Raw genomic sequence first — 16,957 nt, forward strand, 5'->3', positions numbered from 1 at the left:
CTTTGCGATAGACTATCCAGATGGTAGCAAGCAATTGCTATTGCCGTTTTACGGATAAAATCCGGCTCATGGGCCTTATGGCTCGGAAGAGCATCTTTTAACATAAAGACAATGGAAATTCAATTTAGAAATTTGTCACGCTCTCATTTTAGATATTTTAATTTTAGACAAAATATGTATGTAAACATAATTTTTATGTAAATTAAAATTAGTATCAACTTTTAAGCTTAGGGTTAAAAACGTATTATGTCCTTGATATTTTACGTAAAAATAGTAACTCGAGAAAATAAACTTTCCGTGACTGGGTATGAAAACTCAGGTGTCCGGAGGCATTGAACCTCAGACTTCATCATGAGGTATTTATTGAACGTCAGGTCTCATGGAGATCAAGTTTTTATTACCAGCCAAGGACGGCTTGTTTTGTTGAAGATTCTTTCTTGTATTTTTTCTCCTGCTTAACCCTCTCCTTATCAACTATAGAAAATCGTCACATTCGTTACGATACAACCAACATTTTTCTTATTCAAATTTCTTTTGTACATCAAACATTTTAAAGAAAATGAACATTGTGTGTTGTACAGCAGGTTGTGCTAAAGAAATTATATATCGCAAGAACTTTACAGCTATTGTGTCCGAGTGATGAAAAATATATTTTGTGTTAGTTGGGTGTGGCGTTTTGGGGAAAATCCTGAAATTGGCTGGTAAGGAGAGGGTTAATCTGGTACTGTAGCAAATTAGAACGTGTAAATTACAGATTTCAGTTCTCTTCTTAAAAACCTCCCAGATGAGTTCATCTCTTTTCTTCGTTCTCCCGAATGGGGAGGATGGAAAATTGTACGACTGATCAGTGGAGATCTTCTCCAGAGAATCCTCACCGCTCTTTACACGATGGAATCTAGAAGGATGATCTTTACACGCAATGCCAAAGCGTATCTTAACAATGGTTGGTGGAAGAGTTCGTCGAGGGAAATTGCGAAAGAAATGTCTGAGATGAATGGTTCAACTAGTAAAATAGAAGAGGTATTCTCAGTTTACAACACTTTTAGATTGTTTTGCTTTAAAAAGTGCATGATTTAAAAAACGTTGTGCTTTTATATAGCGCAATATCCACTTATTGTGCTCCAAACACTTTACAATGGCTTTCAAACCAAACAGCAACACTTTACACGTAGAACAAGGCCTGATGCCTGAATGTCTATAATAATGTAATTTTGTTTTTGACTGAGAAAACGCTGTTACTGGTCAGGTTCACATTTGGGTGCGGTGAAAGAATGTGAGTAAAGAGCCTTTTACAAGAACTAAACTTTGCGCCGCCAAAAGTGAGACTCGAACCACGGACTTATCGGTCCGGAGGCTAGTGTCATACCACGATACCACAAAGCCGCACATCCTAGTTATTATTCGAAATTAATTTTATCCATTTTTCCGAGTTCCAAGTTCGAAAACCATTGATGGCAATGTCGTTTACATTAATTCATTCACCAGCGTTGACGGAGTGTCAAATTGGAAGAACCTGTCTAACGATTGCTCTGAATTTTGAAGACCATTTACTTTATCTATTCCACCAAAGAAGTATTGAGATTAACATATTCTAATATCTTCATGAGTACTAATAAATTCATCTTTTTAACAATGCTAAAAAGCCCTTTTTTAATACAAGTTGGTTTATTCAGAAGACAATGTTTTAAGTAAGTCTTTGATAGGATTAGATAAGGCTGAGTTTTGAAATTTAATATCAAAAGAGGGAATCTCTGCGTTCCCATAGGATTTGAACAAAAAACGTTTTGATTAATCGATAATGACTACGCCATTGGCTAAAATAATTCCTGTCATTCTATCGCGTCAAAATATGGTAACGTCCGTTATTTATTCATGGACTAGTCTTGCGGAACTTGCCAAGGAAAAGTATATATATATATATATATATATATATATATATATATATATATATATATATATATATATATATATATATATATATATAATATACATACACATATAACAGGCAGACGTGTGTACTCGTGCTGTGCAATATTTTGGATTGTACAAACATTTCATTGGGATTTTTACTTATATTCTTATTTCGGACGACTAGTGTTCATTTTGTGTTATATATAATATCTTATTATTCCAACATGAATATTGTGATAAATATTAGATTTTTAAATATGGATGGTATCAATTTTATGGGAGATAATCATTTTTCATTGTTTATAATTCATTGCATTTTTACAACTAGTCACCAAAGCTTTTACCGTGTCAACCTGTTTTTACCATTTGATTTTAATCCAAAAGGAAAGTGATTGTCAACATACATCTATTTTAAAACATGCCAACCGTCCCCCCCCCCGTGATGGATCTCGGACACAGAAATCAATTAACATCCAAATACTCTTCAACAGTCGTAACGTCACTTCCTTCCTAATGACGCACTTCCTTCCTAATGACGCATGGTAACTTAGTAACACTGGCTCTAAACTAACAATGGCGGACGCCGTATGAAATATTTCTCCGGCGAGCATAAAAGCGTATCCAGAGGAAAAAAAATTCATAAATTTGATCATGTTTTGACTTTTACACACTCTGATCACAAGGCATATGAAAAGTTCTAGTCAGCATGAAGAATAAAAAGTAATGATTTTCTTTGTTAGAACCAAGATGGCCGCCGTTGCCGGGCGGCGTGACATCAGACTACTGAATTCTATTGGTCATCGTCCACCTCCCTACCCCAACAGACAACTAAAAATATCTAATTTGACATCAGATGTCACGACAACACCCATAAGAACATCTGCCGCACTGAGAACACAATCACCAACTATCAACATCATCCCTTCCCCGATCCATGTGAATCTTTACAAATTATTTAAATCTTTACAAATTCTTTCTCATACCACCTCTACCCGCCCCAAAAAGTCTTTATAACGTATTGGATACCTGTTAACGGCCAGGTACTCATTTTACACCTGAGGTAGATGAGAGAATGTGAGTTAAGAGTCGTTTCCAAGGACTCAATTATGCGCCGAGCGAGGCTCAAGCCCAGAACGTTTCGATCCAAAAGCGAGTGTCATACCACTAGACCACATAGCCGCAACTATGAAATGATCTTTCATCATACGTTATCGATCGAGGTTGATTGAAACAGAGTTTAGTAGAATTCATTTGTGAACGAGCGACCTGGACAGTTTGTAAGTAATCAAACATTTTAAGGTAAGATAGGGATTCCCGTATTATATATTTAAAATACAACATGGTAATTTATGATCCAAAACGTTTTTTTAAAACTGGGAGTCAATGAAATTCACACAATAGATGAAGAGAAAGCGAATGTCTTTTTTGTTTATATATTAATTTTACGACACTTTTTAATGATCTAGTTGTGATAGAATCATTGTTGTTACAGGTGTTCAAATTGCGTCAATATTTAGGTAATAATTCGATTCTAAAAACGGGTACATTTCTCCTATGAAAGTTTTGCATCAATAAGCGAATGTATTATCTATCATTTATCAATTAAAATTCTTAAAATAGCTTATATATAAGGAAAAAATATCTTGGCGCCGTGAAAACAAGACCTAGATTATTTTATAATTAGATGCAAATGACCCGAACTATGCTGCAATTGACCCTTATTAGTATTAGTAGTGTCATGCGCATCCAACCAACATTTTGTTTATGCCGTTGGCCCGTGAATAAATTCAGGCTGTTTACTCAGAGGGAAATATCTGGGGGGGGGGGGGGGGGGGGGGGGGGGACCACGACCATAGTTTTCATAGCCAAAATGCCCCTGTCGATTTTGGCAGAAAAGTTTTAATTAGTCTATGAAGCGTCAGCTTTCATATAGAGGAATGGTCACATGAATTTAGGACTACTAGCCGAATTTATTGGGTATATCAGATTCAGATTTCAACGTCCGCAACTTTAATATGATGTGCCAAATATGCAGAAGGATTTTTAAAATGTTACTGTTTATTCCATGTCATTTCAGACAAAAGACTGGATCAACGAAAAACTCTTGTTAGATATGATTTACTATGGTAAACTGAAGTATCCGCCAGATATAGTTGCGAAATCATCCAATGAAGCATTGAAAGCAGTAACTCCTTTCGGGATAAAACCTGACATTGCTAAACTCGATGTCAAAATTCCATTTGCGTACAAACTGATTTCAGTTGACAAAGTGAAATTACCTCCGGTTGAGAGTGAAAACCCCATATATAGAATCAAGCGTCTTCAGCAAGAAATTGTTGATTTGGTGGAAAAGCAAGAGAAAGAGATGGAAGAGAAACGACTTGCCACGGCTATCACGAAAGGAAAAGACGTTAAACCAAAAGGTACTGAAGAACATCCCGATAAAATGACAAAAGGGAATAAAGAACATGATGAAACCAGTGGGGGCATCGAGGACATAGCAGAGGATCCGTATTTAGTTCTCACTGGAACTAAAAATATGACGTCCAAACAATCACTTGTCCCTATCATAGAAGAACAAAATGTGGAAACAGTTCCCGACGAAGTTCAGACTATGGAGGGTGAAGATAAAGTTGAAAAAGAATTGCACGTTAATGATTCTAAAGAAACACTTATGAACATCCCGGATGAGGAGGAGGTGAAAGATCATGTTGAAATAACAGATGAAAATGAAGAAGACAACAAAAATATTGACCAAGTAACCACCCAGATTTTCAGTGACTTCGACCTCAAACAAGTGAATGAAAGTGAAAAAGAAAAATCGGTTGAAGATAGTGCATCGTCAGAAACCTCGTCCAGAAATACAATCTATATGAAGAAGCGCTTGCATCTATCAGGGAATGAACTCTACGTTTCTGGGTTATATACAGAGAGAAAGATAAATGCTGTGCCGATAGCTGTTCGTTTGCATAAAGCTAATCAACAGAGACTTAAAAACAGGCAGGAAACGACTAAAAGGGTGTATGATGAGTTCTGTCAAAGTCGAGGTGTCAATTTAGTCCCCAGATTTAAAAGTTTAATGATAGCAAAAGAACAGGAAAGGATCAAAGCAACATCGCCAAATATAGTAACAGACAAAAAGAAAAAAACACAAATACCAGGAAAACAAAATCTTCTAGATGATTCTTGGATGGCATACCATAGAGATCAGGAAAAGATGGAGATGAAATCGGCGATTGATAACGATTTAGAAAACCGTGTTTTGAAAAGACTAAAAGATGGTAATACACCCAAACTATTTATTGATGTCCGAGAAGAAGCCCAAGATTCGAAAAAAGGGAAACAGAAGAATAAAAACAATAGTTGCTTTCATGGTGACGTGACAAATAACGCTCAGCAACCAAAAATTAAGGATGAAGCTAATTCTAACCCAATATCTTTTTTGAAATGCAACAGAGAAAAATGTTTAGCAGAGACTGAAGTAACTCAAAATTCTTATAATCCAATCAGAACAAGCAGGAACAGCAAAGACGTGTTAAAAAGTCAAAGAAAATGTTTTAGTATATCATATCCAGAAAGGAATGGTGGACAAGATACTCTTCAACTCATAAAATCTTCAAAACTAAAATCAGTTCGTTTTTCGTCGCCCTTAACCGTAAAGCATGAATCTTTGGAAGTTGGAAAAGTTTCGGGCATGGAAAATGATGTTGGGTTGAAAGAATGTTGCAATAGCAGAGAGTATCAAAAAGCTCCACTGACAATTCAGCTCGTTAAACGTAATACAATGACACCTTCAACACATTTGCCAATTGTCAGTAGATATGAGAAGACAAATAATCTGACCTTTCAAAACAATACACACAAAACTAGAAGTCGTACGAATCGTAGATACATGTCTTCAGACCGTTCAGACACAGGCACTGGAAATAGGCGGATACCACGAGATTGGAATAGAAACTCAGCCACATCTTCAAGTGGACATTTGGAATCAAAACTGGACGACAATAATATCGAGAAGTCCATGTCAAGAATATCCAAATCTAGCAATAAGACCGACGAACATGAAGAATCTCATGAAACATCCAAGCCTCCAGAAATCTCCCCACGTCAATCAGAATCTGAAATTCTTCGGCAAGATCTATTGCACTTTGATGCAAGCTGTGACTGTGGTGAATGTGCATGCCACGATCAGATAGGTCTTGAAGCTCTGCGTCCCATCTGCCGCGATCACCCTTTTACATATCCTGTCAAGCTTGGGTGTCTAAAAAGGGCATTTCGTTACCTGGAGACCTTACAAGATACTCGAGCTTCGTCTTATGACACCAAGGCGCCTGAAAACACGAAGCAATTGAGCAATGAATACCTGAGAACAGAGATACTCAAATTACTTGACATTATGACCATTCGTAAAGAAATATTAACTTCAAGTCATGGGAAGACGTTCACTACAATTGTATTCATTAAATAGAAACCACCGTGTGTATACTGCCCAAATTTAAAAGTTCATATAAAAATACTCATTAAAAAAATTTGGTACGTATTTATTGTAAACCGATTACATCCTGTTTATTTTAAAATTAATACAATGGAACCTCCCGATTACGACACCTCCGAATAGTGACAACTCCTGATAACGACATTGACCCCTGGTCCCGATTTTTTTCTATTTAAAATCAGTAAAAAAAACCCTCCAAATAACGACATCATTTTGGCGATTTTCGGCAGTTTTTGTAGATATCTGATACTAAATATACCGAGTATGAGTACTCAAAGTTTATAAAAACGATTCCTGCTTGAACCAATGAGAACGCAGCTTTTACCGCCATTAGGTCCAATGAGAATGCATTCCACTTTTGAAGTGTCGGGTGATTCCATTGTCACAGCTATTCTTGAGACAAAGACACCAACAACAGAAAATCAAGACGATGATTATCTTGACGGCGATGCTCCACTCCCTGTTGTGACGGTCAGTGAAGCGGTTATGGCGCTAACAACTCTCAGAACTTTTGCCATGCAACATGACAGCGGTGCGCAATTATTTGACATGCTCATCCCAATGGAGGACAAAGTATCTGCTATCATTTCCAGCGCCAAACGACAAACAGTGATAGAGGATTATTTCAAGCCAAACAAGTCTTGATGTTCATATCAAACTAACAAGGATGATGAACCTTTTTTTTTTAAACATTTTTAATGGATAGAGAGAAACAAAAATAAAAGTTTAAAAAAAAAAAACAAAAAACAAAAACAAACAAACAAAAAAAAAAAAAAATTTTAATGCGGCCATGTGTTCCGTTGTATTCAAACAGCTGTTCACATGCCGGTCCCCAGGTCGGATAAACTGCAGACTGAAAATGGTACTGTTGTGGCGTGGTTAATAAAAACTGGTTCCGCGGGCCTTACCACTACCACGCCCACTTTGTCCGCCATCTTGGAAAGCTCTAAATAACGATACCTCCGGAATACGACATAAAAACTCGGTCCCGTGGCGTGTCGTTATCGGGAGGTTCCACTGTAACAGTGTCAAAAACTTGACATTTAGAAAAACGCCAAATGTATATAAATGGAATTTATTGGATTATAAATCTGCGAGATCAACAGATATTGTACTTTCAACATTTTCGAATAATTACAAGAACTTTACAATGCTTGATTTATATGCCTGCTGTTGAACTCAGCGTTGCCGTGTTATTTCTAAATATCCAAGATATATACTAGCGATCAAAAGAAAGTATACACTTGTTTTATCTACAGAATTAGTATGAAATATTGTTCTGGTTTATTAATAACCTATGTGTAATCATAGTACTATCATTTATCTTTCATTTTGTTAGAATTTATAACGTTTATGGTTGATCTTGTATGCAACATAGACTTTTTAAAACATGATCTTCAAAAAGGGAAGTAACAAGTCAAAACACACTATAATTTTGACAAACAATGACATTTTAATGAAATTACTTGTGTTCAATTCATTTGAAGCGAAGGTGAATCTAATTCAATCAGTAACGAGTATGTCACCCGTTCGCTCCAATCACAGCATTGCATCTCCTACGCATGGAATTGGTCAATCTGGCAGCTGGTGTTGAGGAATGTTATCCCAAGCTGTTCTAATGGCGTGGAACAGTTGTTGTTCATTTTTCGGGTCTAATGAACGAACTTGGGGGCCGATTATGTTCCACATATGTTCCATCAGATTTAGATCGGGGGATATTGCAGGCCACGGGCTGATAACGTTCACATTATTTGCTGCTATAATATCCCTTATTACAATAGTTCGGTGGGATGATGCATTGTCGTGTTGAAGTTAAAATTTAGGATGTTCATGAAAAAATGGAATACCATAGGGTTGTAAATTGTGCTGGATGTACCTTGCACCGGTTAGGGATACATTTACATTGACTAGAGGTGTCCTATACTCTCTGCTTATTCCACCCCACATCATGACTTGTCCATATCCTCTGTTTGGGGATTCCAAGACACAAGAATATAAAATCTTCGGTAACAACATAATCTACCGTCATTTCTTCCAATCACAAAGCGTGATTCATCTGAGAAGAGAACAATGCTCTAAGAAGTTGTCGCATCAACGGACGTCTTGCAATAATGTCATGCTCTCTAAGTCTGCGTCGAACAGTATGTAGACTAATTCGTGCACCTGGGAACTCTAGCGCAGTTTCAGTCGCCGTCCTAAAACAATCCCCTAGATGCGTATAAAACGGTCCTCACCTTGTGTTGTTAGTCGTGGCCTGCCAGTTCGATTTCGGTCCCATACCGTTTGTGTTTATTTCAAATCGATACACTAAGGAATATACAGTTCTCCTTGTGATATTAAACAGTCTTACCACATTGGTCACAGACTGTCCAGCTTGAAAATGACCAACGGCACGTGCACGTTGTTCTAAACTAAGTCGTGGCATCGCGTAGATTAATGGATGGTATTTTGTATTGTGTTTTCCTGCCTTGAAAATAATTTAAGAAGACACGGATGACCAAAAAAATAATCTACCCACTTCCTGTCCACTGCAATGGGCTAAAAGGTTATTTTAGCACGTGCGCGAAGTGGTGCGCGAATTTCAGGTCAAAAACAAAAGCATCGACTATCGGTACACAGAAAGGCTAATGGTAAACAACTCAGTGGAAAATCATTAGCCTACGTCAACGGATAAAAAAGTAACAACGATTTTAAATGTGTATACTTTCTTTTGATCGCAAGTATATAAAATCAGGCAAACACCAATAAGAAAACCTTGATTATTAAAAACAAATATTATTTGATTCAAAAATGTTTTGAGCAGCTACCTTACTTTAACGGTTGAGTAAATAGAATATTAATTTACCATGTTTTTTTTTCTTAAAAATAAAAAAAAAGTTAATGTGTATGGACCCACTATAATGAACTGAATTAATGTATTTTTTCATCTAAATTCACATCATGAAACGCCATTAGATCTACACACACGTGTAGACAATATTTACTTTTAAAAAAATAAATAAAATCATCTTGAATAAAGCCTATCTGCAAGACAGTTTGTGTTAAATCCTTCCTATTGACATTACATTCAAGTCACAAGCGGCTCATCGACTTGGTGTCATAGTGGGTTGATACAAATAGACAAACCAATAAAGTTGTCCAAAACAATGGTCATTTCTTGTGATTTTTTTACCAATCAAAACACGGTATTTCCAAAATCACCATTGTTATCGGTTTGATGGAAAGGAGGAGGAGAAGAAGAAGAAAAAAAAAGAAAAAAAAAAAGAGGAGGAACGTTAACATGCTGGGCTGGGGATTTCCATATCAAACCCACTTCCGGCATATCTGCTTCTTCCAATACCACAGCTAGAATACTGGAGATAGTTTTTTCCTCTCTATAAACCAAATTTGTTAAAGGAAAAAAAATCTCCAACTCCAACATTGACATTGTCCTCTTCAACAGAGAGAGAGAGAGAGAGAGAGAGAGAGAGAGAGAGAGAGAGAGAGAGAGAGAGAGAGAGAGAGAGAGAGAGAGAGAGAGAGAGAGAGAGAGAGAGAGAGAGAGAGAGAGAGAGACAAGCTCTATGCAAAACCAAATGTCATGATACCAGGAAAATGACAGACGGTCACATGGGATAGAGAAAAAAAAGTACAAACCCAGCGATATTAGAAACGGAAAGAGTTGATCTTCCTGGCTATTGAGAAGAGGTGTGATTTTCTGTTTTTTAAATGGGTTTTACGTCGCCTCTCACTCTTCCGGAGTCATTTCAGCGCCAATAAAATGAAAGATGAAGTACCAAAGAGAAAGAACAGACAAAGTTTGTTTTGTTTTTAAGGGTTTTGCGGCGCTTGCAACACATAAAGGTCATATCCGAGCCAGTAAAAAGGAAGAAAATGGGATAGTAAAAAGTTCAAGAATTACAATTAAAGCATCCAAGAAAAAGGAAGACAAAGGGGAATTAGTTCAAAGGGAACTTGCGATTCCAAGAGCACACTATCAAAGTACTTAGTTTGAGAATCACTTTATTGTCTTATCCTGACACAGGCACAGGTCCCCACTAAGAGGAACACACTCAAATGTTTACAAATCATCCCATATGTAAAACAAAAATAATACAATGCATAACAGAGATATGATTTTCAAGACAAAAAATATCATCTACCAAAACTCTAACTATACGTTTGACTGTTTCCCTCCCAGCCAGGGCCAGGACAAAACCAGGAAATCTCATTCCAAGACAGAGACAGAAAGCATGTTGGAAAACAGATATAGGGGGATAGAGGACACAGTAAGTGAAAGTGCCTCCCTGTCCACTATGGGAGGCCAGGAACCCCATACAGCAGTTTTGAGTTCAACATTTGAACGTCACGTGAGACAATTTAGACTAAGATTAGCTCAGTTTAAGAAATTGAATGGCGCTTGCAACATTTTAGGTAATTCATATTGAAAAAAGAAAGATGGTATATAACAAAAAATAGTTGAACAAATTAAGAGTTCAGATCAAACACCACTCTTAGATCAGCCCTTCCTTCTACAAAAAAAAAAAAAGAAGAAAAGAATGGAGAAAGGGGGACGGGGTTGGGGGGGGGGGGGGGGGAGGGGACAGTTCATAAAGCAATTATTTAACCCATGCGCCTTGCCCGAGACTATCACGAAAAGTCACACACAAAGTCTGGAACGGGATCTCCACTGAAAATGAACACAAATGATGAATTTTAATTCACATTCACATACAAAGGAATAAAAACAATGACAATTATTCAATAGTGGAAAGATGACCTTTGTTTGTTTTGTTTTTAAGGGTTTCACGACACATTAAGGTCATATCAGAGCCAGTAAAAAGGAAGAAAATGGGACAGTAAAAAGTTCTAAAATTACAATTAAAGCACCCAAGAAAAGGTAAGACAAAGGGAAACTGGTTCAAATAGGAAATAGATGTAGATTCCAAGGGCACAATATCAAAGTACTTAGTTTGAGATCACCTAAATGTCGTCTCATCCTGGCGTTAAGCACAGGTCCCAACTAAGAGGAACCCACTCAAATGTTTACTAATCATATATAACACGTTTACAAAACATAATACAGTGCATAACAGTGAGATGATTTACAAAGAAAAAAAAAAGATCATCTCGCAAAACTAACTATACATAGAACTATTTCCCTCTCAGCCAGGATAAAACAAAAGCAAGTTGGAAAACAGATATAAGGCGACAGAAGACACAGTAAGTAACTCCCTGCCCAATATGGGAGGTCAGGAACCCCACCCAGAAAAGATGACGTTTAATCAAATAATGGGTCAATAAAATACATAGATATGGCTTTATGAACAAGATGTTACAACATGAAAAAAACATGATTAAAAGCACACACACACACACATACAAACACAAACAAACAAACGCAGGCGCTCATACTGTCACACACTACATTTCTGTGCCCCCATTTAGAACCTGGTCAGACTGTTATGTACTCGTATTTTGTTTCTGTGTTTATGTCATGGTCTAAATGTTAGTTTTAAAAAAAAAAAATTTTAATTGAAAGCTATACTATTCATATCCCAAGGCAAGAACATTTCATGGAATAATCCCACACAAACCATATCACACAAACCAGGCAAGATGATAAATACACGTAATGACCTTATATCAAAAAATTGATTTGCTGAAACAAACAAACCGATAAAAAAATTAAATATATATATAATTAGATAAATTAAAAAAGCAAAATTCTGACAAGAGACAGGGAGCACAAAAATAATGATAAATCATTTTTCACCCACTTACAACATCAAAAAATGTCATATTATGATCCTTGTAAAAAAATAATTTAAAAATATAATTAAAAATGCATCAACGTAAGCTGTTTAACAATCAGCTGTGAAACCAAACAATGTGTAACAAACAGTTTTTAACAAACTGAGAAAAGAATGATTATTTAATATATATGTTAAAGTGGTGTATACATACTTCTTGTTATATTTTCATTTATCTCAACATAACAGTCGTGGAGACACCCATATCTTTTCATAGAAGACCACGATTGTACATCTCTACGGTTGTATCTATAAAGGCATGAGAAAACTCACTATAAGTCGATTTTTGACTTTCTTCTCAATTCAGTGATTTTGATTTAAGAAAGCTGATCCTTAAACAAGATTAGTATCCTTTAAAAAATCCCCAAAACTACAACATTTTTTTTTTAAACCAAACAAAACGAAACGATAAAAAAAGCAAAACAAAAGCAACCCCCCACCTCAAAAGAAAAAAAAAAAAAACAAAAGAAAAAACTCAGAGAACCCCCGTCCCCCTCCCCCGCCAAAAAAAAAAAACAACAACAAAAAAAAGACAAAACAAACAAAAATGCATCCAAATCATAATACAACAGGAAGGAACAGGTATAAGCACACTTGGATAAGAAAAGTGATCCTGTCACCAAATGTTTCATTAATTTATTTTATGTATATACTAATATAATAACAAGAAATGAAGTAGGAAAGTGCCAGAAGACAATAGAGAATAAAAATTTCGTGGCGGCGATGGAGGCTCAAACCTGTGACCTTACTGGTACGACAACTCCGCCTGGCCAGGGAGAGCATGACTCTACCGTATGAGCTATCCACGACCCAAAAAAAGATCGCTTCTAACCCTAGTCTTATTAGAGCCTTCTCTCTCTGACTTCTTGAGGTCACAGGTTCAAAAAACACAAAGGCCGTGAAGTTAGTTGGCCAGCATTTAAGCTTAATAGCCAATATTCTTAACACAAACATGTACCATAGAAACGATTGAGACATTGGGTATGCTCCGGTATTTGGGGTGAATTTTTAATTCAGAAAAGTGAGTGGAACAGGCACTGATGTTGATAAACAACAAGAAATGAAGTGAGTAGAAAAGTGCCAGAAGACAATAGAGAATAAAAATTTCACAGCAACGATGGGGGCTCGAACCCACAACCTTACTGGTACGACAACCCTGCTTGGCCGGGGAGAGCGTGACTACCATGTGAGCTATCCACGACCCCAAAAAAGATCGCTTCTAACCCTAGTCTTATTAGAGCCTTCTCTCTCAGACTTCTTGAGGTTATATACTAATATACTCATTAGTTTATTCATTTTTATTTATGTGGCTATTTAGTCGAAGCTTACCATACTCTTCTTCATAATAAATAGGCTCATGAGACAAAAGACATAAAATATGACCTTATCAATATTGCACAATATCCACTTAATGTGCTTAAAGCGTTGTATAGGGCATTTCAAGCCAACAGGAATAATTATCATGAGATGACGCTGACACTAGACAGGATTTCAATTGACGCCCAAGTACGGTGATTAAATTGTTTGAATAAAGAGCCTTTCGCAAGGACTCAACTTTGCACTGGCCACAATAAGGCTAGAACCCTGGATCTATGGGTACAAGTCGAGGGTCATACTACTGGAGTACAAAATCACACAGAGAAAGAAAGTCGCGGTCATATTTAACACTTTGCTTCAATTCAACTAGGAGGAAGTTGGTACGCTTGATTATCTACATTATGGTAATGAATGCCATTTGACAATCAGGGTCCAGGATATATACCGCGGTTACAAAATTTCATATATTTTGCAAAAGTACATAATATACAATCTTTATAAATAATATAACTTTAGACCATAAATTATTGCAATATCATATTTGGGAGCCATTTTTACATGAACACGCGTCCCTTAGATTCAATAATGTCGTTGCCGTATGACTAAATGAAATTGGTACATGAATATAATATCAGTTATCAGGAAATAGATGAAAAGTCAAAATTGTTGCTTTAAAATGTTGCAAAACAAATAGAAAAATGTGTTTATATTGTAACAATTTTATATTTGGTAAAAATAATGATTCAGTCCTTTCCAATGGACATAAAGCTCATCTTTTGAGTATCAACTTTTAAAACAACAAACTATTAAAGATTGTTAATATTTGTTGGTGTGTGATAGAACGGAATAAACTAATTAAAATATTAATAAACAAAAAAAAAAATGATATAACAGCTTCGAAAGAGAACAAAATACCAAACACGGAAGATTTTGGGCTCAAAACCTTCTTCAGTCAATAAAAATTTTAAAAATGTTATCTCATTTTTGTTTATTATTTCTGTCAGCATAGTATCACTTTCACTTCTAATAAAAATAATAAAAGGCCGAGGTTTAAAAATGAAATGCAATTTATACCAAAATAATTTACATACTATCTATAATAAAATACTTCTCATTGTTATATGCTTTATATGGCTCTATATAATAAAAATTATCTTTAATGGTCATGTATAATGATTGTTGGATTAATATTATTAATTTAGGACGTTTGACCTGAAAAGTTAATTCTCCATTTAATATTGACCATGTCAATATGCAGAGCAAATAGGCAATATGCCTTTAAACAATCCCTAAGACAACTATCTATTTATTTATATATCTATTTTATATTTTTGAGTAGACAATTTGATAAACGATTCAAATGCTGCTATTATAAAATGCAATATTTAGATAAACATTAATAGCTACAGCTCCATGATTTTTTAACTTAAAGAAATAATTTCAATATACTGGGTGCCCATTAGGTCTATCCCTGATTTCAGTCTAAATATTCTAAAACCAGTGTAGATAATTACAATTGTTTTTCACCATCTTCTAAGGAAGAGTAATAGATTTATGCCCATTAGTCCTCAACCTTCATTGCATCACCAAATTTAGCAAAATGAACATGAACTTAAAAGGCCTCGTTTTTCTCTCCTTCTATTCTGGAATCACAAGAGTGCAACAAAATTCTCTTTGCGTAATGTGATTGTATGAAAACAAATTGCTAAAGAAGCTCAGAAGCGTTTCATCGCCCAGTTTGGCAGACCATTACAGGACCTAAAAACAATTTTTAAAAACAAACACAGAAATGGGTATTCTAAATTTGCTGACACAAAATGAATGCTTGGTATTGGAAGATGCACAAATAGAGTTAGATGCCCATCTTTCTTTACCGAGAAAGCTATTACTGTAAATGTCTATTTAGATATGTTAGAATTTAATGTTGCATCCCATATTCATAAATATCAGCCCAATATAACTTTTTCATGAAGACAGTGATCCTCAACTTTGGAGACAGGTCGTTCACGAATTTCTACATGTTTTTAGACAGATGGATAGGGAGAGATGGACTCGATTGCTTGGCGCCTGGGTCACTGGACATTTCTCTGTATGATTTTTTTTCCTTTAGGCCTACATTAGAGACATTGTTTATTCAGCTCCAATACCAGATGCCAGCGTGTTATCAATGAAAAAGGAGCTGTTATTGAATCCAACAGGACACAAAAGCTACAAAATACACTGAAAAAAAAATGCGAAAATAGGTTGACTTGACTACAGGTAGCTATAGCAACCATATTGAGGTGCATTGAGTAAAAAATATTGGCAAACAATATGTAAACAGGGAATTATTTTATGGACACCATGTATATCTGAATTTTACCAAACACAACCAGAAGGGTTTTATAAAGAAAATTATTTTTAAAAAAATCCCAACATACCAAAATCCGGAATTAAAGCATCAAGATATTCTAAACATGATCAGAACCACTTAATCTAGAAGTTATAGATAGGATTTTAAAATTTCTATCCAAAATCCTGTTAACAAAAAGATTGCAAAAAAAAACGTTCTGTAATTCTGATCATTCTAATACAACATTCAATTAAAGCATTTTTATTTATTTCATCATATAAGGGTGGGCTGAAAAGTTTTGCAATTTTCGTAATAGATCCCTCACTTTTAGGAATAATTCATAAAACACTACATCAAAAGAAAGCTTAAAATTTCAGCCACAGATTGCTAATTGTTTTAATTTTTTGACATCACAATCAACACACGAGCTGCAAACGAGGCACCATTTGACACATTCGTCGGCTAAAAACTGATGCCGTTTTTCTCTAAACCAAGATTGGACAGCAGCCTTCACATCTTTGTCGCTTTCATAGTGGTTTCCTTTGAGATAGTCCTTCAATTTAGCGAATAAGAAGAAGTCTGAAGGTGCTAGGTCGGGACCGTAGGGTGGATGTGGCAAGCTCAGAATTCAAGGTTTTGCCCTGTTCCAAAAATTTGATATGAACATCTTCAAAGTCCCAGAAAATCGTGAGCAGTACCTTTCTAGCCACAGCTTTGAACTTTTTTTTGGACAAGGAGAGTTCTTGTGTCGGTATTCCATTGACTGGCATTTGCTCTCTGGGTCATAATGGTGGACCCATGACTCGTCTCCAGTGACTATTTGTTGAATAAAGGCCTTTGTCTTCATAACGTTTCAATGGCTTGAAGCAAATTGTTTTTTGTTGCTCTTTCATGTCACTTGTCAACATTCGTGGGACCCACCTGGCAGACACTTTCCTGTATTCAAGGATCAATGTTACGATGTGGTGACCCGTTTCCTTTGAAATTCCATCTTCTATCACAATGTCAGTTCGTCTAACATGCCAATTTGCAAGAATCGTGTTTTTGACCAGTTTGATTACTGACATTCGAGGCCCTTTGCAGCCTCCCACAAAGAGTTTGATCTTGAAA

General features: G+C 35.9%; 1 protein-coding gene across 3 annotated transcripts in view; it reads left to right on the forward strand.

The window, feature by feature from the left end:
* The window catches only part of LOC144964185 (uncharacterized), a 31,676-nt gene extending 25,282 nt beyond the window's left edge, over nucleotides 1-6,394 (forward strand). For all 3 annotated transcript variants that reach the window (XM_078898160.1, XM_078898161.1, XM_078898162.1), the window contains exons 5-6: nucleotides 785-1,020; nucleotides 3,989-6,394. In XM_078898160.1, the coding sequence (XP_078754286.1) occupies nucleotides 785-1,020; nucleotides 3,989-6,379 (2,627 nt within the window). In that variant the 3' untranslated portion in view covers nucleotides 6,380-6,394. The remainder of the gene's footprint in view (nucleotides 1-784; nucleotides 1,021-3,988) is intronic.
* The last annotated feature ends 10,563 nt before the right edge of the window (nucleotides 6,395-16,957 follow it).

This window comes from Berghia stephanieae, chromosome 2 (assembly GCF_034508935.2).
Source record: "Berghia stephanieae isolate SIO BIC M18660-M18661 chromosome 2, UCSD_Bste_1.3, whole genome shotgun sequence".
NCBI lineage: Eukaryota > Metazoa > Mollusca > Gastropoda > Nudibranchia > Aeolidiidae > Berghia > Berghia stephanieae.